The 27,844-nt window shown below is 34.4% G+C and overlaps 1 protein-coding gene across 2 annotated transcripts; it reads right to left on the bottom strand.

Annotated features, from left to right (window-relative positions):
• Positions 1-225: 225 nt before the first annotated feature.
• On the bottom strand, positions 226-26,777 carry LOC110107008 (heterogeneous nuclear ribonucleoprotein U-like protein 1). 2 transcript variants are annotated; one of them, XM_020837136.2, is made up of 9 exons: positions 26,548-26,777; positions 14,880-15,643; positions 14,561-14,749; positions 14,344-14,452; positions 14,201-14,259; positions 13,927-14,101; positions 13,737-13,804; positions 7,897-8,446; positions 226-522 (listed from the first exon to the last, which is right to left on the bottom strand). In XM_020837136.2, the coding sequence occupies exons 1-9, from the start codon at positions 26,687-26,689 to the stop codon at positions 425-427; spliced, it is 2,154 nt and encodes a 717-aa protein (XP_020692795.2). In that variant the 5' UTR covers positions 26,690-26,777; the 3' UTR covers positions 226-424. The 2 variants fall into 2 exon arrangements, with proteins under 2 accessions (XP_020692795.2, XP_020692796.2); XM_020837137.2 differs by lacking the exon at positions 7,897-8,446.
• Between the last annotated feature and the right edge of the window lie 1,067 nt (positions 26,778-27,844).

Genomic DNA, 27,844 nt, shown 5'->3' with positions numbered 1-27,844 from the left:
TTCTAGTATAAGATTTCGTTTGGGACGACTTTTTTCTTGCTTTCTAAAACAACTTTCTAGTACAAAAATTTCTTGAATTTGAAATTTTTTAACTAGAAAGCCATTTTAAAAAGCAATATGAAAAATGTCCCAAATGAAGCCTAAACACTTTAATTTTTGTATTAAAATGCTGCTTTAAAAAGCAGCAAAAAAGTCATCCCAAACAAAACCTAAATTCATATGAAATAAGCAGCCAGAACAGTAAACACATGCATTGAGGTCCTCGTTTCCAAATCTAACAAGTCCGATGTAATATGATATGCAATAGTTAGGAAATTGCTTTGATGGAGTAAGGAATAAGAGAGGAGAATTTATATTCAACAACAACAAAAAACGCTACCCTTGACCTCGAAATATCCACACGGTTCTGAGTATTCCTCTTCATTCAATGGTTCCGTGCATAAGGAGGGTAATCTATCCTTGGACGAACGTCGCGGGATAGGGGAGAAGGCCTAGGTGGTGGCGTCGGAGCATAGGGAGATCCTGCATGGAGAAAAGAAATCATTTTAAGAGTCTGAATCCAAATTTCAGACACATTGTAAATATTCAAAATTTACTAAGGGCCTCTTTGTATTGTTGGCAGGATTTAAGTAAGATTTAAGCTTCGTTTAGGACGGCTTTCTTACTACTTCTTAACGAAGCTTTCTAGTACAAGCAACTTTCTAGTACGAAAATTTTAATTTTTTAACAAAAAAGTTATTTTAAGAAGCAGTAAGAAAGCTGTCCCAAACAAATCCTAACTTAAATCCTGCCGATCAGTATTTTGGAGATTTTTTTAAACCCTAGTATTTCGATAAGTCCTATTCCAGGCTTATTTAAGTTCTAACATTCACAAGATTTAATGGATTTAACATATTAAAGGATTTCTCCCTCTTACAAATCTTCTTAAATCCTGAAATAAAGAATTGAATAGTTTATTTTGATTTAACAATTATCATAACAAACAATCTTCATTTGAAATAACTTTTTTATTGCTTTATTTTTTAGACTGCAATGACAATTGTTTTTTTATTGCTTTAAAAAATTTTTATTAAAAACTGACTTTCTACAATAGCTTTAAAATTAAAAAGTTATTTTAAGAAGCAGTAAGAAAGCTGTCCCAAACAAATCCTAACTTAAATCCTGCCGATCAATATTTTGGAGATTTTTTTAAATCCTAGTATTTCGATAAGTCCTATTCCAGGCTTATTTAAGTTCTAACATTCACAAGATTTAATGGATTTAACATATTAAAGGATTTCTCCCTCTTACAAATCTTCTTAAATCCTGAAATAAAGAATTGAATAGTTTATCAGAATTTAACAATTATCATATCAAATAATCGTCAAGTGTTAGGCTTCATTTGAAATAATTTTTTTATTGCTTTATTTTTTAATGACAACTATTTTTTCGTTGCTTTCAAAAAAAAAATGACTTTCTACAACAGCTTTAAAAAATTATTTTCTCTATATCAGTTTTACAAAATAACAAAAAAGCTACCCCAAATAAAACCTTATTCTCCTCAAGATTTATTAAATTTGGATTTAATAAAATTCCTTAAATACTACTGAAGTTAACTCATACAAATAACCAAACAATATGATCATAAAAATTTACTCATCAGAAGAGAGCATTGATAATGGAAATCAAGCTTTTACTTATTTACAAGCAATTGCATCATTAATGAAATCCAGTAGAAATAACAATATAAATCAACGACAACACTACATCAACCTACTGAGAATTTTCAATCTGAAACATATTTTAGCCATCTAACTGATTGCCAGAACGTGACAGTTATCATCATTTAAAAAGATAATGAGACTTGGTTGTCAATTAAATTTTTGAGAAACATAGAAAATCAATGGAGAGTAGAACACATGCATTGAAGCATAAAAGGAAAGAGGCAGCCAACATATGGTCCTGCCTTGCAGAAACTACATATAACGTGAAAAGAAATTTTTTAGCCTACGCAATCTTGTTTCAATAACAAATGTGTGCATCTTTCAATTTCAAATCTAACAAAAAACCCAATGTTTGACTCTAGATGATGAAAGGGAAAGAATGATATCAATGCCAATGTAAAAGAAATGCTTGTTTGGCAGTTTGAAAATGCAAAGCATAGTTTACACAACAATGAAATTTGCTGCATTCTTAGCAATCTAAGTTGAATGTACAAGCAAATATGACATATTTAAGTTGTTATTGACCATGACGAGTGAAAAAAGGTGCAAAGTCCTCCGTTGTTCAAATTCAGCCCAATAGCAACAAATATTCACACTACGGTGTTTTTCATCGCTAAAAAAGCTTTTCTGGAGCTACTTTAAAAAAAAAAAAAAAACTATCTTACTCTTAAAGACTTATCATCATGTTAACCAAACGTGTATGATAGCAGAACTAAAAGAAAGATTATTAAAATGTTAATTTAAAAACCCTAATTAAGTAGCACATTATGAGCTTTTAAGCATTTATTCTATGTAATGTAATCATTGCAATTGGCAAACAATATAAGAAGATGACAACAACAATAACAACAATAAGACTTTTGCCTACTATATGGGGTCGGCTGCATGAATATTTTCTCTCCATTGTGACTTATTAAAAGTCAAATTCTTATATAAATCTAATTTAAAAAATGCCATTTTTAACTTTTTAACTAAATCTTTTTAGGTCTACCTCTTACCTTTCCTATCATAGACCGGATCTAATACATCTACTCTCCTAATAAGGTCATCGGAAGGCTGACGTTTTATGTGACCAAACAATCTAAGAAGCTCCCTCTAATCTTACTTGCCACTGGAGCTACTCCAACCTTTGCATGTATATACTCATTTTGTATTATGTCTCTAAATGTAAAGCCACTCATCCACCTATGCATTCTCATCTTTGAAACGCTTAATTTTATGCTTATCTTTTAATGGCCAACATTCAACACCATAAAGCATTGCAAGTCTCACTATCATCTTATAAAATTTTCTCTGAAGTTTGAGTGATACTTTTCGATCACACAATCAGCTTGATGAATTCATCCACTTCAACCATCCAAACTGAATTCTATCAATAATACCCTCATCTATTTCACCATCGCTTTGAACAATAGAGCTGAGATATCTAAAACAAGCACCTTTTTTAATGACTTAATCACCCAATGTCACAATCCCACACTAGATCTACTACTATAAAAATTACACTCCTTGAATTTTTTTCTCAAGTCTTATCAACAAGAATATCATCAGCAAAAAACATATACCAAGCTACATCCTCTTGCAAATGTCTAATAAGAACATTCATGACTAAAGCAAAAAGATATGGGCTTAAAGCTAATCCTTGATGAAATCCAACATAAAAATATATATATATATATTTAGTCAAACCATATTGTGTTTGAACACAACTAGCAGCTCTTATATGCATGTCTTAAAGACTTGAATATAAATATTATTAATTTCTTTCTTTCCTAAAACTCTCCATAGTACTAATCTTAGAAATTGATCATATCATTTCTTTAAATCAATAATTATCATAAATAGATCCGCCATACTATTTCTATACTTCTCCATCAAAACTCTCAACAAATGTATAACTTCCATAGTAGACCTACCCAGCATAAATCCGAACTAATTTAAAGAAAATTAGTATCACGTCGTACCCTATACACTATTATTATGATGAGGACATCGTCAGCATTTTCAACACATGTACCTTTATGAGACGTCGGAGATTGACGGCCACGAGCATGAGTTGTATTTTGTCATTTTATGTAGTAGTTTATTTTATTTTGATGTTTTTCTTCTTTTGCCCTTATGGGCATTGAGTCGCTTATGTAGCCCGGAAGGGCATTTGTGTCATTTTTTGTTATTTTATTTTGGCCTATTTATATGAGGCCTCATGCATTGTAATTTCAGTTTTTGATGAAATGAAAATTTTACTTTGAGTTCTCTTTGTGAGTTCCTCCTCCGCGATCTCTTAGTGAGTTCGTCGGAGGAAATAGATCTCTTTGTGAGTCCTAAATTCTCGTCCCCTCATTCGTGGTGGAAATTCGGATTGAAAGCAATTGAGGTTAGTGGATCCGTAGCTACTCAAGTCCCTAGAAACTCCCAATTCTTTTCCCTTTGCTCTTGCCGCCACCTACTCCAAGCAGGCCAAAGCCGCCGGCCACTGGCTACAGCATTCCGCCGGCCAGCCGCTCAACCACCCGCCGGCCAGCCTCCCCGCCGGCCTGTCTTTCGCCGGCCAGCCCCACAGCTCCATCCCGCCGCCTCCCCCTCCTGAATTCTCAGCATTTGAATTTCAAAACCCTTGAGTAATCACTTTCCTAATTGGTGCTCATTCATTAATCCAGCCCATAAATGACATTAAAGTCAAATTCGAAATTCAAATTTGGTTTCCCTCTCATTTTAAAGTTTGGGAAGTTACTTAAGAAATAATTAAATCTGAAATTAAAATTCAGATTTAATTCAATTATCTACTTAAACTTGGGCCCCACCTCATCAAAACCGAACCCCCTCTCTCCTCTAGCTTGGTCAGCCACTTCTCTCTCTCTCCCATTTTAATTCTCTTTTATTACTTCCTTAATCCCTTTCCTCATAAGTTAATTTCAATTTCAAATTTTAAAAACTGAAATTAATCCCTCCTCACTTTTGGAAATCTGAACTAAAATTCAGATTTTAGTTTTTCCCCTCATAACCTCACCCACCCCCTCTCTCTCCTCCAAAACCGTAACTCCTCCCTCTCCCATCCTGAGTACTCATTCAACCCTTGACGAGGATGCATGGCGAAGCCCGAATGGAACTTTGGATTTGTGTATGACGACCAAGATCAAGTTGACATCCTCCAATCACCGTTCTTTGACGTGGGCTTTGATTTAGACAATACCATTGAAGATTATATCGACCGTATCCATTACACCTTAGTGGATGTGATCGACGAGCAAAGATCAAAGGGACATTGGATCATCCTTGGACGACCGTCATCCTCCACCACTCCGGCCACCTATCCAAGAACGACGATCTTAGGCTCCTTCTTCCTCGGAGTGACCTCGGTTCTAATGTGGAGACTCTTCTTCCGCTAAAAGCCTAGACTAGTTGAGCGTATGGGCTCCAAAGGTGAAAGTTCTCATTATTAAATCGCGGATTCTTGTTTATCATCGTAGTTTTACAATTGATCTTTGCGTTTTCTTAAATTGTTTGGTTAACCGACTTCGCTCTTCTTTGCCTAAGCAAGTTAAAAACTAAGAATTCTAAGGGTCAATCATTGTTATAAGTAATAAATGTATTGTGGAAACACTTTGTTAATTCGCTCTCTTTAATTTCCCCAAGTAACTCCGGATTTGTTTCACATCATATTATCTCATATAATTTTAATGTATTACACATTAACTTAATTCCCCACTTAATGGGATAATGGCTTATTGTTGTTGTTGTTGTTGTATGATATGCCAGGGGGGACACCTTGTGGGGCTAGCAATAAAAATATATCCTACTTGCTTCTTAGTGTGAGGGATCCTAGCAGCATCTAGGGTTTGGGAGAGAAGGTCATGCTCTTGAAAGAGGATCATTGTATCTTGCTTTTGCTATTTGATTTCTTAGCAATAAAAATATATGTTTTGTGCTGAATTTTTCTTGTTCGTTGGCTATTTTTGATACCAAGGCGTATCGAATTGGTATCAAAGTGATGTCATGGACTGAAATATCACGGTTTCCTCGCTAATGTTAACTGAGTTCTTCCTCTCCGTTTGTTGAATTTTGCTGTTTCGAGGCCAGATTCACGTCAAAGTTGTCGTTTTTTTGTTGTTAAAGCCTTGATCCGAGTACTGATGGCCGGAAGAAGAGTTGAGACATTGGAAAAAAATGTTAAATTGTTGAAAGATGGTATATTCTCTAGAGTGAAGCACAAGCAGATAATGAAGGATATATAATCAGATCATGTGCTATGTGGTTCTCGACATAAAACATATTTACTAATTCAATGATAAAAATAAAAGTATTTATTTTCATTTAGAGTGATAAGGTCACTAAAATTAATTCTATTCTCACATTCATTAAATGTTTTATCAAAATAACTCATCCACCTATACTGAATATCCTCTTTTAAGAAAAAACAATTTATCAAAATATCTTAATAGCTTGATCATACTTGAATTTTTCTTTTAGTGGAAGATAAGTAAACGAAAAAGTTTGAGGACGTGTACAATAAAAAAGAGAAGTTTGCGAACTAATGGTGGAGATTTAAGATTAATTGGATGTATCGTTAGGAAGTTAAGAATTTTTTATGTGGACTAACCACAATAAGTGGATAGTAGGAGTTAGGGTTTTGTGGAAGGTAATGGCTTAGTTTTTGCAAGTATTAAAATAGGCTAAGGCTTTGGAAAGGTGTTGGCATGTGGGATAATAAGAAACAAGAGAGAAAAGATTATGTTAGAGTTGGAAACCTTAGTTGATTTGCAAATCAATCTAAAAGCTGATAGCTCGAATTCTTTATAAACACACATTTTTATGAGAAATCAAAATTATTTTTCATTGAATGAATGAGGGTATAAATAATCAATAAAGTGTTGTAGAAAAAGAAGAAAACTCATAAGGAAACACACCAAAAGCCCTCCTTAAAAATTAGTTCATAGGCTATAAGCCTATAATGATAGCCCACTCAAGATCTCTCCCCATTTGAAAACAAATAGTATCATTCCGATTTCAACGATTCAATTAAATATTTAATTGTTTCTCTTGAATCTTTAATTTAGTCAGATTGGCATAATTTCAAAATACTTTTTTGTACTTAAAATGTTCTCTCCAAACCCTGCATAATCAGCCCCCTAAAATAAAATAAGATAAATTAATTATTATAATAACGGGCCTTGAATATTGATCTAGTGAGAGGCCTCCTTGCTTGTGTTGCATCAATTTCATAAGATGTCTCCTCGGCTAAGTTTATCTTTTCAATGAAAGGTGTTTGTCGTTTCATGTAGATTATATCAGCTAAATGTGACAAGAAATATTTCTGTATTGGCTGAAACCAACCAACTTAAAAATGATACTAGTTTTATTCATATGAATTTCTTGACTAAAAATTTGTTAGACATTTTTAAGCATTAAAAGGAAAGACTAACTTCAAATGTGTTAGGAAATACTTACAAAATTAATGAAGTGCATGCTCGTTATAACCATGTGCTAAGAACGTGCTTTTCTAATAGAATTGTCTAAAAAAAAATGCAATAGCTTAACTAAGAGGTACAACAACAACAACATCAAGCCTTTATCCCACTACGTGGGGTCGGCTACATGAATCCTTTTTCTCCATTGTGTCATATTAAAAGTTAAATTCTCATTTAAATCTAATAAAGAAAGGTCATTCCTAATATTTTCTAACAAAGTCTTTTTAGGTCTACCCCTACCTTTCTTAACATAAGTCAAATCTAATACATCTACTCGCCTAACCGGGTCATCGGAAGGCCGCCGTTTTATGTGACCAAACCATCTAAGGCGACTCTCTCTAATCTTATCTTCTACTGGAGCTACTCCAACCTTTTCATGTATATGCTCATTTCGTATCCTATCTCTAAGGGTAAAGCCACTCATCCACCTGAGCATCCTCATCTCTGCCACACTTAACTTAGTATTATGCTTCTCTTTTAATGACCAACATTCGGCACCATAAAGCATTGTAGGCCTCACTGTCATCTTATAGAATTTTCACTTAAGTTTGAGGGGTACATTTCTATCACATAACAAGCCCGATACATTTCTAAACTAAGAGGTAGTGAACCATTAATGAAATAAGTGAAACAGAACTCAAAAAGCTGTGCATTTGGATGTAATATATTACCATTCAAACAAAAAGACTACCTTTGTTGGCACATGAACCAGCACAAGAGAAACATACCATAAAGTGTTTGAGGGGGCATCCGGTCATATTGATCCGTCATTGCAGGATGGTGATTGAAGTGAGGAGCTCCAGGATCATGAAACTGTCCACCATGACTGCCATAAGATGGGGGAGTTGGTGAGTATCCATAAGGCCTGCTAATGGGGCTGGAATCCTCAAACTTTGGTCTTAAAAAGGTATCTGTAGACCTCGGTGTTTGGTATGGGCTCATTCCACCAAAAGAAGAGGAACTTCTTCCAAATGAGCCTGTATCATGGAGATTAGAGTCGCTGTATGCATTATGGAAATCAAATGCACCTCTTTGAAATGATGAAGTCCTGTCATAATTCCCATAATAGTCAGTTTCACTTCTTTGAAATGGCGCCGGTGTCCTATCATATCTTCCAAAACGATCAAAACCATCTCTGACATACAGAGTCCCAGTGCCTTCATAATTTCTACATTGAGTAGTTTCAAAAGCTGGTTTTGATAACATAGCAAGGTTGGTATCATCTGTTCTTGGAGGATGCTCAGAAGAAAAAGTAGGTCTGCCATATGCTGGTATAGCCTGAGCCATCCACAAACCAAAAGTTTCATAACTGGTCAAACCATATTTTCACACTCTATATCATAAATAAACAAAAGCAACCACCAGTATCAAACAAAAAATGAGGTTAAGATTTGACTAAGCAATTATCATCATCTTTGAAATACTGTTGCAATTATGATTTTGCAGGGAAACAACCCATCTTTGATATATTGTTGATTACTGCATGATTAGCGCACAAAGAGATATTCTAATACTAATACTAATTCTTTCAGAGCTATTTTCTCCTCTCTATAGCTTCCATTTTTTTTTCAGGGCCTCCCCTCGGCTTCAACTTTTACCATCATAATTATTAGCCACACCCCAACAAATTGAGGTGGGTTTTATGACTCCTCTTTTCAATTTTTCACTGTTGTGCGACGTGTTAAGCCTACTTTGCATATTTTTTCCACGAATCTTTTTTTTTTCTAATACTCCAACCATGTTGTATTTAGTCTGCCCCTTTTTGATGCAGCACAATGCACAAACATAAGATCAGAGCATATAATAGATCATTGCATCCAGATTCCAAATTATCATCATCAACAACAGTCCAAATCTCAAAGCATGGAAGCTAGATCAAGCTTGGCTCAAGTCTCCTCTTGGAATTCAAGTAAATGCTCATTCTACAAAACCACTCCACCTTACAAGGCAGGAAGGCAGACTCATATACTTTAAAGCAAGGAAAAAAGAGTGGAAAAACATGTCAAGACTCCCTCCAAATTGTCTTGGTTGGCCCTCCAATCATGGAAGAGTTTAATACATGAAAATTTATCCAATTCCATGTATGGATTGGCCGAAACCCTAATGGACTCATGAGTCATTTTCTTATCCATAAAAACACCTCATGTACTCCTTTTTAGTATATTGAATGAATATGAAAGCTTTGTCTCTTGTGCAAATCCGTTGAACCTTGGTGGTTGATCCAAACATACTATGGAACATGTGAGTATATTGCATGAGCATGCCATGCAATATGCAAATGCACATGCAAACACCCAAATATACAAACATACAACCTGCACGTGTATCACTTGCACATGTCAAGCAACATGCCAATGCATCATACACACATACCAAAAATATACAAAAATGTCTTTCAAGCACATTAAATAATGCGCAAATACATCTGCAAATACAAAGTATGCATATATGCAAATGCATATGAAAGCGTGCAAATATACAAATACACACACGAATGTGTATGTGAACGTGCATATATGTCGATCACATCCAATGCATCATGCATGCATACTAAACTAAAGGGATCATGCATGTACATTATCCAATATATAAATGCATTATTACAATCATACAAATGCATCATGCATATCATATAAAAATGCATTAGTCATCTTGTAAATGTATGATGCATAATGTGTTGAAAAGTACACACCCACATGGGCTCTGCAGATGAGTGCAACAAACATACAAGCATGTCGTTCAAGGATGTTGCGTGGGCTATGAAAAAGATAAGTGAATTTTAAGACTATTGAAATGTGCACATCTTATTTAGGAGTGAAATATGAAACACTTATATGTGCTCCGATCGTTATGCTAAATTTTCAAACCTGAGGTCCAAGAATGTTGTGCGGGTCAAAATTGAACTTGAGTCCAAGTCCGATCCTCCTCTTTAAACTAATCAGGATTGACATAACTTGAATCAACATACAAATACAAGGTCATAGCGTTGACTGGAATATTTGATTTTATGCATCCACATTAGTTCTTCAAGGCCTCTTCTAAGGAAAATCCACTACCAAAATACAAACTATCGGAGTTGGTGTTGGGTGAGTCAGCCAAAATATTTGGTTTTATATGTTCACTTTAGGAAATCGAGGTTTTTTATAAAGAAAATTCACATATTAAATTACGGACTCTCAGTCCTGCTACCTATAAGAAAACCCTAAAAATCAGTTGTCGAACTCGATCCTCTGTTGACAAGCAAACAGAGTCGACAATGTTTGACTAGTAAAATGATATATCTATAAACCCCCATGATGGCCGAGTTGAAAGTTAATCTCAACATAAGGGATCTCTATCTTTTAAATTGTCCTCAAATCTCAAAATTAATCATTAAGGAGGCTTTGATTTTAATGAAAGTTCAAAATTCAAGAATCACCAAAACTTAAACAATTCAAGATAAAATTTATTACACAACTTAAAACAAAAATCCATCTACTTTGAAAATCACTTCAGCTCACAAAGAATGAATATCCAGTCAAAACTATCATTAAGATTCATTTTCAAACAATCTCTAGCAGTAAAATATGACACGTGCACTCTAACCGGTGGTTTCACCACCAAATGGCACCAAAGGTAAATGGTCATGATAGGGTGATTTTGTCGTTAAATAGCACCACTAAATTACAATTAAAACTATAGCTCGTATGTTCCCCAACAACTCTAAAACCTTGAATAATGAATCAATATGATATAATTGATAGAGCATAAAACCCTTTGTTAGTTAAGGTGGACTCAAATTTGTCCCCTTAAGAAAACATTCACCCCAAGTTTACAAGATACTCTTGGACGACGCAGCTCATGATTGCTGACAAGAATCCTTTGGTCAGGTTGGATCTATTATCTCATCTAACCAAGTAAACAAGGGGCCAGAAAATCACGAGATGACGGAACCATAGGATCTTGATCGGGCCAGTCATCATTACCCTTGGAAGACAAAGCCCATTGCTGCCGACAAAGATCCTCCCGTCAAGTTGGGTCAACTACCTCCTCTGACTAAGTAAATTCGGAGCCACAATAGCCTGGGATGACGAAAGCATAAGATCTTAATCGGGCCCGTCATCATTCCCCCATCATTCGCTTTAAATGTACTATGATAAATTTCAAATCTTAAAAAACAACCAAATCTAATTTTAAAATTTTAAAGCTGCTGCTAGCATATGTTGGGTACTCAATGTCTATTTAATGAGTAGCCTTAATCAAAAGTGTCATCTTGCTATTGGAAGGGGTAATTAAATATAGAGACTCACGCCTACAGAAACTAGACCTCATATCATAAAGTCCACACAAAATGAGGGCAAAATCTCTTGGTAATGTCTATCTAAAATCCAATGTCTTCTGAAAATTTAGTCCGGAACCTAAATCTAGTTAAAACTCTCCTTGTCAACGAGAAGGGTGCAAAAAGGAGAGGCCGGAGCGTGAATTTTCGAAGCTCACACACTGCTCAACCAAAGACTTCCCAAGCAAAACCCGAGCCATTCACTAACAGCCCCCATAAATCATTTTCTCACATAAATACCTCTCGACCTCCACCGAATACACCACTAAGCCTAACTCTAATTACCAACTCACCACTCAAAAACCTCTAAATACATCACCAACAAGTCACTAAGTGTGCCTTCTCCTCAAGATCCACTGTCTGCCACTCACTCCAAGAATAATAATTTGCAATCATAGAAGGAATTATAAAGGCAAAGCAAAGGAGAGCTAATCACTGCAACAATCAAGGCATCTTCAAAAAATTGGCGATTTGATCTTTAGTTGTAAATCATGTTTGCTTTCCCTTGCTTCTAATTTCCTTTTGTCATGGTGGACTAATCTTCATATAGAAATCAATGATACTGGCATATCACTTGGCAATTATGTGAAATTATTTGCATGATCTCCAAGTAGGTAGCTTCACTTCAAAATCAGCCAATCCTGGAATGAAACCTAACCCCACCAACTAATATCATATTTGTGACAATGTGATCCACTAACAAAATTTTTTAACAAATTTTTATTGTATTTAAAACATGAAATTAAAAATTATATTTGCTTGTTTGCTTTTGATTCAATAGTCTATACATATTTATTTATATTTATAAAAATTAGTTCTTAAAAAGGTGCTTAACTGCTTGAAGTACCTAATTTTTCATATGCATGCATAAGCATATTTTCAAAACACACCATCATATAAGTATCTTTTTTTCAAAAAATAATAAGAAATTACTTCATTGCATTCGAGTTTCAAAACATGTATCCAAAGTCAATTTCCTTACCTTCATCAAATATCTTAATAATAATAAAGATTGCAGATAAAGGAATATTTTCCAAGCGTATACACTATGTAATGGGAAAATATGTAGACTAGTGATTGATAGTGATAGTGAATAAAGATCGTATCTCTCAAGCACTCATAAGAGCTAAGCTGAATTCTGAGCTCAATCATAAATTATTCCATACTAGTTGGGCCAATAATGCATCTCTAAATGTGACCAAACTATGCTTATTTCCCATTAAACTAGGAAGTTACAAAGACCATATTTTAAGTGATGCCCTCACATGGGCAATTACGGTTGAGTTCAAGTAATACTTGTATTTTTTTTTTTTTTATCTCAACACCCACTCCCACCCACTGGATTATGGCCTTTTCCCCTCAACCGTAATTGCCACCATCCACTCCCCTAAATCCTATAAACCATCCCACAATACCTCATAGCCATCCACCAACTTGTTTCAATATCCCCATAATAATAATCCTAAAACTGGGCCTCTCAGGTTGAACCCCTCCAAGCATACCTCAAACCACTTCAAAGCCCTGCATTAGCCTCCACACTTTCTCCACATTCCAACCAAGGCATTCCCAAGTAAAAAACAAGCCCTTTCCACCTACATAATTCAAGAAATAATGGCCTCCCATCACTACCGCTCAACCTACACCATAGACAACACTAAACCTAAGCCTTATTACCACCTCACCAACCCAAAGCCTCTTCTGTATCACCATACATCACAAACAAGCCACTAGGTCTGCCTTCTCCTCAAGATCCTCCCACCACCAACACTATATTTCCCTTTTCCAATACTTAGATATTGATTTTATCAGCCCACCATAGTAGTTCATATCCTACCCTTTGTTGCCCGTGCTAAACTACATAAGTCTATTTTTAATTAAATTGTCTTCAACAAATGACAATCTTACCAAAAACAAATTCATTTCTTGATATATACTTCATTTGTAATTTTTTCACATATTAATCCTCTTGTTCTCATTTCAGTCAACACAACTTCGCTATCATTGACTATTTAAATATTTCACTATGGCCTAGGAATATTAAGCTATATAGCTAGTGCGCTTAGAAACACTAGCTTTAAGCTCATCAACAGTACAAAAACAAGATATACAAAACATGAATGCCAAGTATAAACGGCTCCTTGAATATTAAATAACTCATGCTCCCTCAAAAAAGAAATAAATTAACACACATTGATAGTAAGAATTTAGGTTTCAAATGTCAAAATCTAGAGATATCTTGTTAATGCTTACTTGGGATGGACTCGAATAATCTGAAAATAGCACATTCGATTGCGGAGTTTGATTGTGTTGTTCAAAATCTATAAAATAGACCGAAGTAACATTAGCCATTACAGAGCCACTAAAGAATGAAAGAATGCATGCATGATATATACATATAAATGCAAAATTATAACCCATGTACGAGAGAGAGAGAGAAAACCTGTTATAGGTTCTTTATTAGCAACCAATGGTCTAGGAAATGATTGGGCATGTCTTTCACGAGAGAAAGGAGAAAGTTCATGCTTTATGTTCGTATTAGAAGATGGAGGAAGTGCACGCTTCATTTCATCCAAATGACGTTGTGCCTCTTCTCTGCCTAGTTCTGGGAATATGACCTCTCGAAAAGAAACCAAATGTCATCAGTATATTTTTTGCACTAGTATATGAAGGTCAAAGAACTTGGCAGACACCAACAAAGAAAAAACAACAAATACCTCATCGAATTGCTCAGTAGAACCAGACATGTTCATACTTGTAGGTAAGGCGTAGTGGGCTAGAAAAAAAAAAACACATTAAAAAGGGCTTTTCAATAATATGTTTAGACAAGATGCAGTAGCTTCATGGTGTCAAAGGTTACCTATCATCTCATTCACAGCATCTGCAGGAACTTCTTTTCCCATTTCTTCAAATCGCTTGGCTGCTCGATCCTTGAGCTCAGTTGGCATAGGAAAGATAACCACAGCTATCTGTAGAATAATTTTGTTAGCAAGCAATGGTATGAATGATTATAAGGTCAAAATTTCCAGTTTTAGAAATTGCAAGCATCATCTAATATTAAATTGTTTCAGAACCACCTTGCGGAATTTCATAAATGGCTTTAATTTACGTTTCCGGGCAGTCTTGTAAACATTTGTTTGATCAAGAATGTAGTTGCGAGGAGTCTTAGCAGCTCTTGCCAACAATGTATTAAATATTCCTGTAGCACGATCCATCAGAAGCTCAAACCGTTCACCATAATTACGTTTTCGCAGGAGTCCTGGTACCTGTTAAAAATTTAGCATTAATCAAAATTTTCATTATTGAAACTCTTCCACCCTGCAGCCAACGCACTACTAATAGTATCACGTAACACAGGATTAATTACTCAAAACAACAAAGTAGTTTACACGACACCTTCATTAAATCAAGAGCTAGGTTGGTTCCAAGCAGCACATATCGCTTTTCTGGGTGATCCTTCACCCTTTTTTCAGCCCACGTAGTTTTACCTGATGCTGGCAGACCAACCATCATTAGAACCTCGCACTCCTCTTTTCTAGAAAAAGTGGGACCAAAGATTGCATTTCCATCTTCAATAGCTGAATTCCATGGCTTGTAAGCATCCATGGGTGTCAATCCATCACTGATGCTGAATAAGAGCTGTACTACAACATTCTTCAACAAGACATGAGGAAATAATGCCGACTCCCAGGGAAGTTTCTTCACCTGAGCGCCAACAATGCCAAATCCATTCAGGCTTGCATCAAATTCCCTTGCAATACCTAGCCATTTCCCATTCTTTGAAAATCCAACTGTCGCCAGCGGTTTCTTCTCAAGGTCAATAGCACAGACAATTACATCACCAACACCAAACTTCTCACCATAACCTGAAAATTTCCCCGCATTTGAAAATTTTCCTGTACCTCCAAAGCCAAAACTATGGATAGTTTCCCCAAGATTTCCAACAGAATCATCCCCTCTTGAGATTCCAACACGAGACAAATGTTGCTGATCAACAGGAGTGTCAGCCAAGTTAACCACCTGCTCAGAAACAACTTTACAACCAAAACAATACTTTCCTCGCTTTATCCCAACATTAGCTCGAGCACCAGACCAGCAATAGGCAAATCCTTGCTTGTGAAGAGCACTTCCTTGAAGACCATTTGCCTCGATATCAAAATCTGGGGAAAATAGAATAAAATTTTTCAAGCATTCAATTCAAGAAACTTGTGTAGAGAATCAACAACAATTATGTGAAAATTAGTTCATTGTATGCAAAAATAGTTTTTTAATGTTATAACCCAAATATAATATCATGATCATTGATGTTAATTAACAACCAAAAACAATTTGATGGCCTAATTTTATCAATTTTTATGAATATGTAACCATTAATCAAGCTGTATGAGATAGCTTGTGATGCCCCTCTTTAAAATTTACATTTACATAATCATTTTTTCTAAATAGCCATTAAACTTATTCTCATTGCCTCAAGGCATACTCCACAATGTCATTTAATTAGAATGCTCCAAAATTTCATTTAAGTAGAATACTCTACCACTAGAAAATTAATGAATCATTCTCACAACGTGAACCGTTCATAATTAAGAATACTATGTATGTGTAATGCATGACCAAATCATCTTGAAAATTATGAAATGTGGCATTGCCCTGCCTATCATGGTTTATATTAAGATGAAAAATCTTGATCTGTCAAGAAAATGTTGCATGATTAAAAAAAGAAAAACAAAAAAAAAATGAAAAAACGTAATATGAGAATGACTCCATCCACATAGTACAATCCTCTTCATCTATACCAATGGGCATAGTATGTGTTGGTCCAATGATAGGAATTCTATCATTTTATAGGTGGTGAATTATAATGGCTTGCTTTTGATCATTTAATTATTGCATTTATGTCTTATTTTCTTCCAACATTTCTTGGCTCATCATACCATTTTTGTGGATATAAAAATAATGGCAAGGGCAACACTTATTGAAAGAAAAATGTCACTTTCTCCATTGTTTTGATTTTGAAATGAAGAGTTCAAAATGAAAAAAAGCACAGTTGGTTTTGATATAATGCATAATAAATAACTAAACATTATCATTGTCAGGTCCCAAGTTCTGAATGAGAAAAGTGAATGATTGTATTAAGTAGTTGACAACTATCGTAAAACTTATCGAATAATCATGACATGAATCCTTTAATACACTGGTTAATATTAGGGTGTTCCCTGGAAGCGACGTGCTATATGGTCTGAATACAGCGAGAAGTGTACAAGGGTCGTTGCACCGACGCACGGGTACAATGTGAAATGGGCAAATAAGTTAATCCATGAAACTTAAATTAGAATAGGAACTGGGAATATAAATTTCTTTATATGCAAATTAATGGAATTAATAAATATTATGATTTATAGGAAGATAAATATTTTATGCATTCAGGAAACTAAATGAGTTTAAAAGAATGCTAAGGAGATTGATAGTTTAGAATTTAGACTATGGCATTTTGGTAGGAGTCACACTAGAACAAGTGTATGTGTGATTATAAATAAGAGTTTGAAGGATAATATTGTAAAAATTAATAAGATTGGAGATAGAATTATAACTTTAAAGATTGTTGTTAATGCCAAGTGATGAGGACATCGGAAGATCAACGGCTACGATCTAGAGCTTATTTTATTTTATTTTATTTTATTGTCTTATGTCTAGTTTATCTTATATTACTATTTTTCCCATTTTACCCTTAGGAGTGATCATGTGGTGTTGTAGCCCGAAGGGCATTTTAATCTTTGCTATTTTTCTTTTCATGAGGCCTATTTATAGGCTAACTCTCTTCTATTGTAGGATGATGATATTAATAGAAAATTCAGATTTCTCTTTGTCTTCCTCAATGTTCAGTGTTTGAGAGAAGAAGGAAGACCCAAGGTGTAGGCAATCGCAATACCTATCAACATTTGGAAGAGTCCAAGGTTCGCGGTTTTACGATCTCTTTGTGAGTTCTTGATTCTTTATTTTAGTCTTTATTTTCCTCTTCCATCTTCACCTATACCACCGACAATCCCCTCCCTTTCTCCCCAAACCGACGGCCTCAACCCCTCCCCGTGATTCCCCATTACCCGTCCCTTTCTCCCCAAACCGACGGCCTCAACCCCTCCTCGTGATTAACTCATCCTTACTACTTACCTAAATAGCCTAAATGATTTAGGAAATTAATCTCAACCATTTTGAAATTTAAATTTTGAATTTCAAATAGTTTCCTAAATTAAAAAGCTATTTTAGGAAAGTCTTGAATCTAATCCCAATTTAATTTTAAATTGGGTTGGAATGATTTGTCTCATCCCAAACTCCACTTCCCTCCAAAACTCATTCCTTCCTAATTTGGATTGTTTTTAATTTAGAAAGAAATTCGAATTCAAATTAATCAAGTTTGAATTTCAAATCTTTCATAATTAATTACACCACATTTGGAAACCCCCTTCATTCAATCAATTAATCAATCCTGAAATTAATTGATTAATTGCCCCATAACTTACATACATTGAACCTAGACACAATTTTCCCCTCCTTTCTCGCTTGGCCGGCCCCATGCCCCTCCTCTCCAATTAATTTTCTTTCCCAAACAAGTCTAGATCAAAGGAAATTAACTCCAGCTCTCCTCTATTGCTGTCCACACAATTTCCCACCCTCTCTTTCATGCTCACATGCACCCAATAGGAGGAAACGGCTGAAATTCATCTCCCCAACTGGCTGTCCAAATTTCTAGACAGAGTCAAGTTGATGTCTCGAATTTTTGGATGAATCCTGCACACCATCCAGGGATCTCCAGCCAAACAACTTGCTGCCCTGCATCCTGGAACATCGCTAATTGTTGTCCATAAGCTCCAGACGTCCCACAGCAGCTGTCTAAGGTCTTCCTAGGCCCTATAGGTGGCTGCCCATAATTGTTTTAAATAGTTAGAGCTGCTGTCCAGTAATTTCTGTAGTCTATTATTGCTGTCCCGCCACCTATAAGCTCCAGATTGCTGTCCAATAAAATCATGAAGGCTTGTGGTTGTTGTCCACTTCTTTTCCAACATTCAAACGACCTTATCGGAATTCGTATCTCTCTTGTCTTTGGGTAAACTCAACATACAATTCTCTATCTTCATAGTTACATCCTTGCTTGTAGTTATTATTATAGTCATGAAGATAATGTTAATACTTCTCTGCTAACGCCTAGAAATTAGAAGAGTTGATTGAGGGATCTTCTTGTAGAGACTAATTTTATTGTTAGCATTGGGAATTATTGTTGAAACCATTCATGTATGCAATGTTATATTAAATTGACTGTCTTACGATATTAACCTCTATGCATGCGATTTAGTCTAAACTTGTCTTACCGCTCTTTGTGTTTTCTTTTGTCATTCAAAATTAATATAAATATATAATTACTGTGGTTTCTAAAATTAAACGTGCAAACTCCCTAAAGTTAATCATCCTTGCATGTACGTTTCACATCACCAAGATTATTAATATTACAAGTGTTTATGATCCTCAAGTAGGTTTGAATATGTGTTCAAAATTAAAATTTTGAAATGACTCAGAAATATTAATACAAAAGATTTCTTTTGAAAAAAGAATTTTCATTAGAGGATAACTAAATTGACAAGTTAGAGAGGTAGATTTTAAAAACATTCATGATAGCTATAAGTTTGGAGCGACTAATGAAGGTAGTAAGATCATATTAGATTTTTCTATAGCTTATGATTTTGTAATTGCTAATACATTATTTAAGAAAATACATGAGCATCTCATCATTTCTAAGAATGGATATAATGATATTCAGATATATTGAAATTCAGATTGATTATTTTCTTATAAGAAATTGTTTGGATTACAAAGATTGTAAAATTATTTCGGTGAAAATTTTTGAACCCAATATCACTTATTAATTTTGAACTTTAAGATAAAGGGGCAAAATATAAAAAAATAAAAATAAAAACATTGTTCTAGGATCAAATGAGGGCAATTAAAAAATATTAACAAAAATATTTTTGAGAGTAAGATTCTAGATCTTATAATTTTGTCTGTATATGAGGAAACTAATATTAATTGAAAAAAAAAAAGCTAGTGATATTAAAAATGTTACAAAAGAAATGCTTGGAGTATCAAAGCAAAAAGTTCCTAATAATAAAAATAGTTACTGGTGGAATCGAAATGGGAAAGGAAATATAAAAAATAAGAAGAATATTATAAAAAATAGTTTAGATATAAAAACTCTGATGATTGGAAAAGATATAAAAAGGCTCGTAAGGAGTCTAAGAAAGTAATATGCAATGAAAAGATTTTAGCTTTTAATGATTTATATAATATATTAGTAACTAAGGAAGACAAAAGATATATATATATAATTTAGCCAAATAAAATGATGAGGGCATCCGGCCATGAAAAGTTTATTAGAGGAAGGGCCGGAGATCTACGACTACGATTGCATTATTCTATTTCTGAACATTTATTTGTATTTGATTTATTATGTATAATTTTTCGATTTTACCCTCACTTGAGGAAGTAGGTTTATGTGACCCCAGGGGACACTTTGATCATTTGATGTTTTATTGTATTTTGTCTATTTATAGGCCTCACCTCCATCTTGGGAGAGATGATGATTATTATGAATGAAAATTTCTGCACTTTGTGTCTTGGTGTATTTGAGAGCCTTGAGAGTTCTTGTGAAAGCTTATGTGATGTCCCTAGTTGAGGGCAAAGCAAGACCCGTCAGCCGCATGAAGCATCCGAGCTCACGGTTTATCTCCACCTCCACCCCCATTGAGCTCACCGCCACCGTCATCTCCTCCCAAAGCTCCAACCAACCCTCTCTCTTCTCCTCCTAGCCTTGACCAAGCTCTACATCTTAACATCCAAGCTTAGTCGAGTCTTATCCCCCATATCTCCCCTTGCCGACCATTCACAACTTCTCCTTCTCCTTTTCCTCCTCATAGTGGCTGGCCACCTCCTTTTACCCATGGCCGAAACCCTCATGACCCCCACTTTCCTTTTTTTCAACAATTTCAAATTGATCCTCCAACATTTTCCTAAATTAGCTTAGAGGTAATTTTGGAGACTCTGAATTTAGATTTGAAATCCCCTAAAAGCCTTGAAGTTCTTTCATAAATTGATGGGATTATGTTTAGAAAGATATCACAATCATCCTCTTTCAAATTGATCCTCCAACATTTTCCTAAAGTAGTTTAATGTTAATTTTGGAAAGTCTGAATTCAGATTTGAAACTTCCTTAAAGCATTAAAGTCCTTTTCTGAATTGTTGGGTTTTGTTTGGAAAGATATTGCATTCAACCAAACTAAATATTACTTTGAGATCTTAATTAATTACTTTTCCTAAATTAGCCTAGCGTTAATTTTGGAAGGTCTGAATTTAAATTCGAAATCTCTTTAAAGCCTTGAAATCCTTCCCTTAATTATTGGGTTACGTTTAATCAGCCAATCTGAATATTAATTGAAGATCTTAATTAATTCCTCTCTCCTTAATTAGTAGGCTATAGTTGGCAACTCCACTAAGGTCCCAAAATCAGCCCCCAATTAATTAGTGCTTGCCCCCCCCCCCCTCCTTCATAGCTCACTTTCCTGAATTGCTATTTCACTTATAATAAGTGCTTGCTATTTTCCCTCCCAAATCATCCCAAAGTCAGTCGTCAGAATCTTAAACATAGAGTCAGTCTGTTTTCCAACCCTCTACCAGCTGCCCCAAGATTTGGCGCCCACTTAGTTGCTGCCCAGGATTTTCGGAAACGTTAGAGTGTTGTTCTGGAGTGCAAGAGGGGTTCGTATTGCTATCCTTTCCACATAGGCAGCCAAACGACTTCGCCATGGCTTAGAATCTTCTTCCATGAGAGTAAACTCTCCCCCCCCCATGTACCTTTTGATCCCTCCTCAATCGTGACATCGTTTTATTATAAAAGCTTATTTGCTTAGCCCACACAAAGAGGATTGTGTGAGTGGGATTTTGTAGTGACTAATCTATTTGTTAACTTACAATTTTTTTCTAAAACATCATGTGAACATGTTATTAATTAATCTGTTATTTAATGGTCCTCCTAGTAGCATGAGATTGTTTTCTTAAACTTGATTGCCTCCTTGCATGCTTAAGTTCATTGTAAGTTAATAAATTGTTAAGCTCTTTTCAAGAACATGTAATTTCCAACTCAACATCCATTGCATATCTTGCTCTACATCACAAAGAAATAGTAGTAAGGATTTAGTTCAAGCGAAGTTTATTAATGCTGAAGATCAAAATGAATCTTTATTAGAAGAGGCTATTCAACAAAAAATGGATGAGATATTTTGCTAAACTTTTCAATGAAGATTTTGCCGGCATATACCGACAACTGGTAACTTTTTTCATTTCAAGATAATGAGATGATATGATGATTTCTCAAGATTTTTAGTCTCTATCTGTCTATCATGAGTTTTCACAAAAAAAATTCATATTTAAGCATCTCAAACGAAAACCCTACATTGGGTTTGGTTGTTTGCATGATTAACAAACCCTAATTGATGTCAATCCTAAATATTACTACATATCCCTTAGTTCTTTATGATTTTTATTAAAATATGATTACATCCTACCGAGCTCTCTTACCTTGACGTTCTGTCAGTTTGGGCCGTCTGGCTGAGGGATAACCGGATAAGCTTATAGGCTTTTAGCCTTTTATTTTAGTTTCTATATAGAAATTTCATTTATTAGACACCTTTTTTTAATCAGTGATCTGATTTACTTATAACTATAATTATAAATCTCAAATTCTTGTGTTCTTGGTTTGGTGAGTGAAATGATCGGTAAAACATAAATTTGTAAATTCTGCTGATCCGCTCTTCTTTTGTTGAAATTTCATATGCTCCTGTTGTGGTGAATCTTATATTTTTACACTTCTTAATTCCCAAACTTCATTCCTTTTGAGCTAATGTCTGATGCCATATGATTTGTAGCTTTCTTACCTAGTATACCTGTTGTTGGTTCGGTTCAATTGTGGATGAATTTACCAGTTGTGCTATTGTGGGTTCTGTTCTGTCTGCTTGTTGTTACTGAATTACCTGCTTGCTAAATACTGAATTCTCCTGGACTTTTCTTATGCTTAAGTGCTTAATTGCTGCAGCAGTTACAACAGTTCAGAAAATTTAAATGGTTATATGATGTTATTATATCTGCTTAGCTACTGTTATTAGTTATCAAACATGATAATTTAAAATACTAATGATTAAATCTGTTAGCAAAAGTGCAAAACATGTTGTCATTGTTGTGCAATTGTTACAGTTTATTATACCTGTTATGCCATTGTGAGTTCCATGTACATGTTTTTGTGTCTGTTTTTGGCATCTGTTTTGCCTGTTGGTTGTTGTTTTCTCCAAGCTTGTTGGCTGTTGTTTTATTTTCCCGAATCCTATTATGGTTGTTGTACTGTTGTTGGCATGTGGCTGTGGAACTTTTAATGCTTCATCAATTCATATGTTTGATGAATTAGGGTCAAGCGTAAAGCTATAAAAGCTCAAGCAATGATGAGAAATCTTCTAAACTGAAAGTGATAGTCATTGGGGGTAAATACTATTGCAACTAGGTGCATTTATGTTAGCTTATATCAAGAGCAGATACTATATTATTTAACAGATACTAAAATGAGTTTAATGCAAACTGCCGCATTGGATGGTAATAGAGAATTAAAAATATCAAATATTCATTATACTCACTTTTCATTAGTTGTTGAATGAGTTGGAGGGTTTACCTGAACTATTTGTTCAAGCTTTTTAGTTATATTATCTCATGACTTGGAATTTTATGATTTTTATTTGTTTAAGACTTTTAAGATTTAAGTGTTTAATCATCTTTCTTTTGCAATCAATTAAGATAAATCTGAGCTACTAACAAGTCTTTTACGAACTCCTATTTTAGAATATTATTTATTTAACCTTTTTTTTTTTAATTTATTCTACTTAAAGCCTTGAAGATAGATTGTTCTCCACTGGAATGCAAATACATCAGTTTGGCTAGAATGCAAATAGATCAGTTGCAAAATTATCTGTTGAATTTGTAATTTATTCGTGTATTGCTAAAGATAATGAGGAAAATTATTGGTTGTAAGGAAAATTAATTTGTGTGTTGCAAAATTGATCTTATTGGCCGTAAGGAAATGATTCAAATTGCCAATTTCCATTGCTGACTTCGTGTAACCTGTAAGCCGTAAGGCTGTAAGGAAATAAAAAAATTGTTGTACAAAAAATCGCTATACAGATTTCATGTATTGGATGAAATGATTTATTAGTTAATTCAAATATTTGTTTTTCCAATTTGCTATTGCTAATTTTGAAATTAAAAAAAAAAATTGCTCAAATTCTCAATGTTAAGAAAATTTTGAATATTATTTTTAAATTGTAAATCTACTTAAAATTTTCTTTTATACACTAAACTAGTAAACTGTTTAAACAACTCAATTTTTAAAAACAAAAATTCTTTTTTTCAAACAAAGCGAGTTGTCGGGCCAATTTGGGTAGACCTGAAACCCAATCATGTCGGGTTCAGGTTAAGAAAAATAACCCAAAATTCGAATCGGGTCGAGTCCGGGCCGGGTCGAAACAAAGCGAGTCGAAGTCGGGTTCGACTCGAACCCGACCCGCTGACCTGTTTTGACAGCTCTAGCGATTACTCAAACAAAAATTAGAGAGGCTTTAAAGAAAATGAAGTATGGAAAAGTTATTGGACATGATGATATTCCAATGGAGGTGTGGAAATGCTTAGAAGATGAAGGAATTTCTTGGCTTAGTAAACTTTTTAATATAATTTTCAAGACTAAAAAGATGTCAAATGAGCAGAGATGAGTGTGTTGATTCTTATTTTTAAGAATAAAGGTGATGCACAAGATTGTGTGAATTATAGAGGAATTAAGTTAATTTGTCATACTTTAAAACTATGGGAGAGAGGTATGGAATATAGGTTGCAGCGTGATACTAATGTTTCTCAAAATCATTTTGGAATCATGTCAAGAATGTCTACTATGGAAGCTATAAATTTATTAAGAGGTTTGATAGAGAAGCATAGAGAGAATAAGGAGAATCTTCATATGATATTTATTGATTTAGATAAAGCATTTGATAAAGTTCCATGAGAAGTGCTACAGAAAGTTCTAGAAAAAAAAAGGGGTTAATAATGCTTATATTCAAGCCATCAACGATAAGTATGCAGAAGATGTTACTAGTGTTCAAACACAAGGTGGTTTAACCATGTATTTTATTATTTTAGTTGGATTACATCAAGAATCGGCTTTAAGCCTATATCTTTTTGCTTTAGTCATGGATATTCTCTCTACACATTTGTAAGAGGTTGTACCCTGGTGTATGCTTTTTGCTGATGATATTCTTCTTGTTGATAAGACTAGGTTAGGAGTTGAAGGTAAACTTGAATTATGGAGGTCAACCTTAGAGTCTAAAGGTTTTTGTTTGAGTAGATCTAAAACCAAGTATATGGAGTGTAATTTTAGTAGTTGTAGATGGTGACTTTGGGCGATCAAGTCATTAATAAGAGTACACATTTTAGATTTCTTGGGTCTATTGTTTAGAGTGATGGTGAAATAGATGATGATATTATTAGTGGAATTCAAGTTGGATGGTTGAAGTAGAGGAATGTATCAAGCTTGTTGTGTGATGGAAAAGCCCCCCTTAAACTTAAGGAAAAATTCTATAAAACGGTGGTGAGACCTGCAATGCTTTATGGTGCAAAATATTGGCCATTAAAAGGAGAAGCATAATATTAAGTTAAGTGTTACATAGATGAGGATGCTCAGGCAGATGAGTGGCTTTACTCTTAGATACAAGATACGAAATGAGCTAATACGTGAAAAGGTTGGAGTGGCTCCTGTGGAAGATAAGATTAGAGAGAGTCGCCTTAGATGGTTTAGTCACATAAAACGACAGCCTTTTGATGACCCGATTAGGAAAATAGATGTATTGGATTTGGCATATGTTAAGAAAGGTAGAGGTAGACCTAAAAAGAATTGGTAATAAGACACAATGGAGAAAAAATATTCATATAGTCGACCTCACATAGTGGGATAAAGGCATGATGTTGTTGTTGTTGTTGTTGCATTTTTTTTTTTTTTTCTTTTTTTTTTTTTTTTTTTTTGCATAATAAATAACTAGAAAGATAAAATTTTATATTTGATGGTAATTTAATTAGATATCAGATTAAGAAAAAATTTAATGAGCTAAAATTTATGATGATATAGAAGCATACTTTAAGAATGGTTTTGGAAAATAAAAAGCATTGGCCTTACTCACCATACAAAGTTAGAAGAGAACATATTTTTTATCGATCTGGCAATTTTGTCAACTATGATGCCACACTATTTAGATAGTCTAGTTATAAAAAATTATTAAAATGCTTGGTTGAAGAAAAAAAATTTGTAGAAGAAAATAAACTTTATTGACTGCCAAATTTTGTTGGTGGAAATGAGGTCAAGAGTTATATTTTTTATTTTGAGAGTTCATCGATGAAATGTTTGGATAACCATATGCTGTCGGGCAATACTTGGATTAACCAACAAATGTTAACCATATTTAGTTTTTCAATAACTAGATGCTGCCAAAACATAACCAAGTTGATCAAAGACAAACAATCGCAGAATTAAATAAATTTTAGTGTCCGACTAATTTGTTCGTGGAAATGAAGATAAAATCCCATGATTTTGAATTTGAGAGTTCAAAGATGAAATGTATTAAGAAAGAAAAAATCATATTGAAAATGACCGTTTACTTCCATAAATAGTCACAATTGCGTGAAAATAAATGGTAATTAACACACATATACATAAAAAATATTCTTCCCAAAAAAAAAAAAAAAAAAGCAAAGAATTCTTTCCAAGTTTACATAATCAGCGTCTTAAATACTCGTTTCTCCGTGCCTCCCACTGTATTATCAGCACTTCCCCGTTACCCCAAGATTCAACGACATAAATCTCTAATAAGGCAGTAGTGGAAGGAAGGTGCAGATAAAAGAAGTATCCCTAATAATGCAATCAGTGAGGATAGGAGAAAAATACCTAGGCCACAGTCGGCCGGATTGAGCTCGACGCGATGGTGATCACTAACGCTATGAGTTGAGGGCGACTCCTCCACTTTTTGCCTCTTTGCCGCGGGTTCTCCTTGGCCGCCGGGAAGTGGATGATGCTGCTTCGACGCCATGGAAGCAAGGAAATGGGAAATTAAAGAGCAACCAGGGGAAACCCTGGAACTGGCTATGTGTTACTGTGTGCAAACCCGCCTTAGGTCCGAACGCGGGTATGTATAGAGGAATTTTTAATAGTAAAACAACTATTTTTCCGCGTAAAAATTATTTTGATATTTTAAGAAAAATCCTGATTTTATTTAAGACTAGTAAAATGTCCGTGCATTAAATGCACGTGATTAAAATTTTTTTAAAAAATTATATTATAAATATTTTAAGTAATAAATGAATAAATAAATATTTTATAGAAAGTGATAAATGATAAAATTTGAAGAGTCGTATATGAACGTTGTAGATTAATTTTAAATTTATAGATGAACGATCAAGATTTGCTATGGGTGAAGTCCCAAGCCACTTTTATATAGTAGTATAGATATGACAACTACTTATATATATTTTTAATAGATTTTTTAATAAATATATTTAAAATTTTTTATTAGAAAATATACTCCCTATTAGGGGTGTAACAGATGAACATACACATGCTGGATGGTGTGAATCGTGAAAACCACCGTGCGAATGGTCTGAAGCGCGTGCAGGACGCAGAACTGTGTGAGAACCATGAAAGCCGAAACCGAATACAAAAGCTGCTCGATGACTCGTTTTTTGGTGGCGAGTTGAGCTCAACTCGAGTTTGAGCTCGTGATTTAGCTCATGAGTCGACCTCGAGTTAGGCCTGTCTCAAGCTCAGCTTGACTCATTTACACCCCCACTCCCTATTCTTCTATCTCTTATAAGTACAAAATGAAATCCCTTCCTTTCCACTATGGCCAAGATTTTTGCTTTCCATCATTCTTAACTTCGTTGCTCATGAGAATAGATGAATATGTTTTAATTCATGGTCCTTCAAACTCTGATTTCAGTAACTTGTAATCAAATTAAATATCTTGATGAGATACCTTCAAGATTATGAAAATCGGATCATATATGAAACCAGAATAAGAGATTTAAGGTTCAATGATTTGAACAAGGTTGAATCAAATAACATAATAAATAAATATTTAGATATGTTGTAATAATAATTATGCAATAATATTAACATATAATTGATACGTCACTCAAAATTGCCTAGATTCAACATAAATCTCAAGGCATGTTTAAGCTAGAAACTT

The sequence above is a fragment of the Dendrobium catenatum genome, unplaced genomic scaffold (genome assembly GCF_001605985.2).
Source record: "Dendrobium catenatum unplaced genomic scaffold, ASM160598v2 fragScaff_scaffold_716, whole genome shotgun sequence".
Lineage (NCBI taxonomy): Eukaryota > Viridiplantae > Streptophyta > Magnoliopsida > Asparagales > Orchidaceae > Dendrobium > Dendrobium catenatum.
Note: the sequence above shows the minus strand (reverse complement) of the source record. Positions and strands in the feature narration are given on the sequence as shown.

What these genes read in the sequence shown, in the direction of transcription:
- LOC110107008 (XM_020837136.2), bottom strand. Translation starts at nt 26,689, where the DNA reads ATGGCGTCGAAGCAGCATCATCCACTTCCCGGCGGCCAAGGAGAACCC. An exon ending in TCCGGCCGACTGTGGCCTAG is followed by an intron (nt 15,644 to 26,547) that starts GTATTTTTCTCC and finishes TATTTTCCCCAG; the next exon opens with ATTTTGATATCGAGGCAAAT. An exon ending in CTACTGAGCAATTCGATGAG is followed by an intron (nt 14,102 to 14,200) that starts GTATTTGTTGTT and finishes TCTTTTCGAGAG; the next exon opens with GTCATATTCCCAGAACTAGG.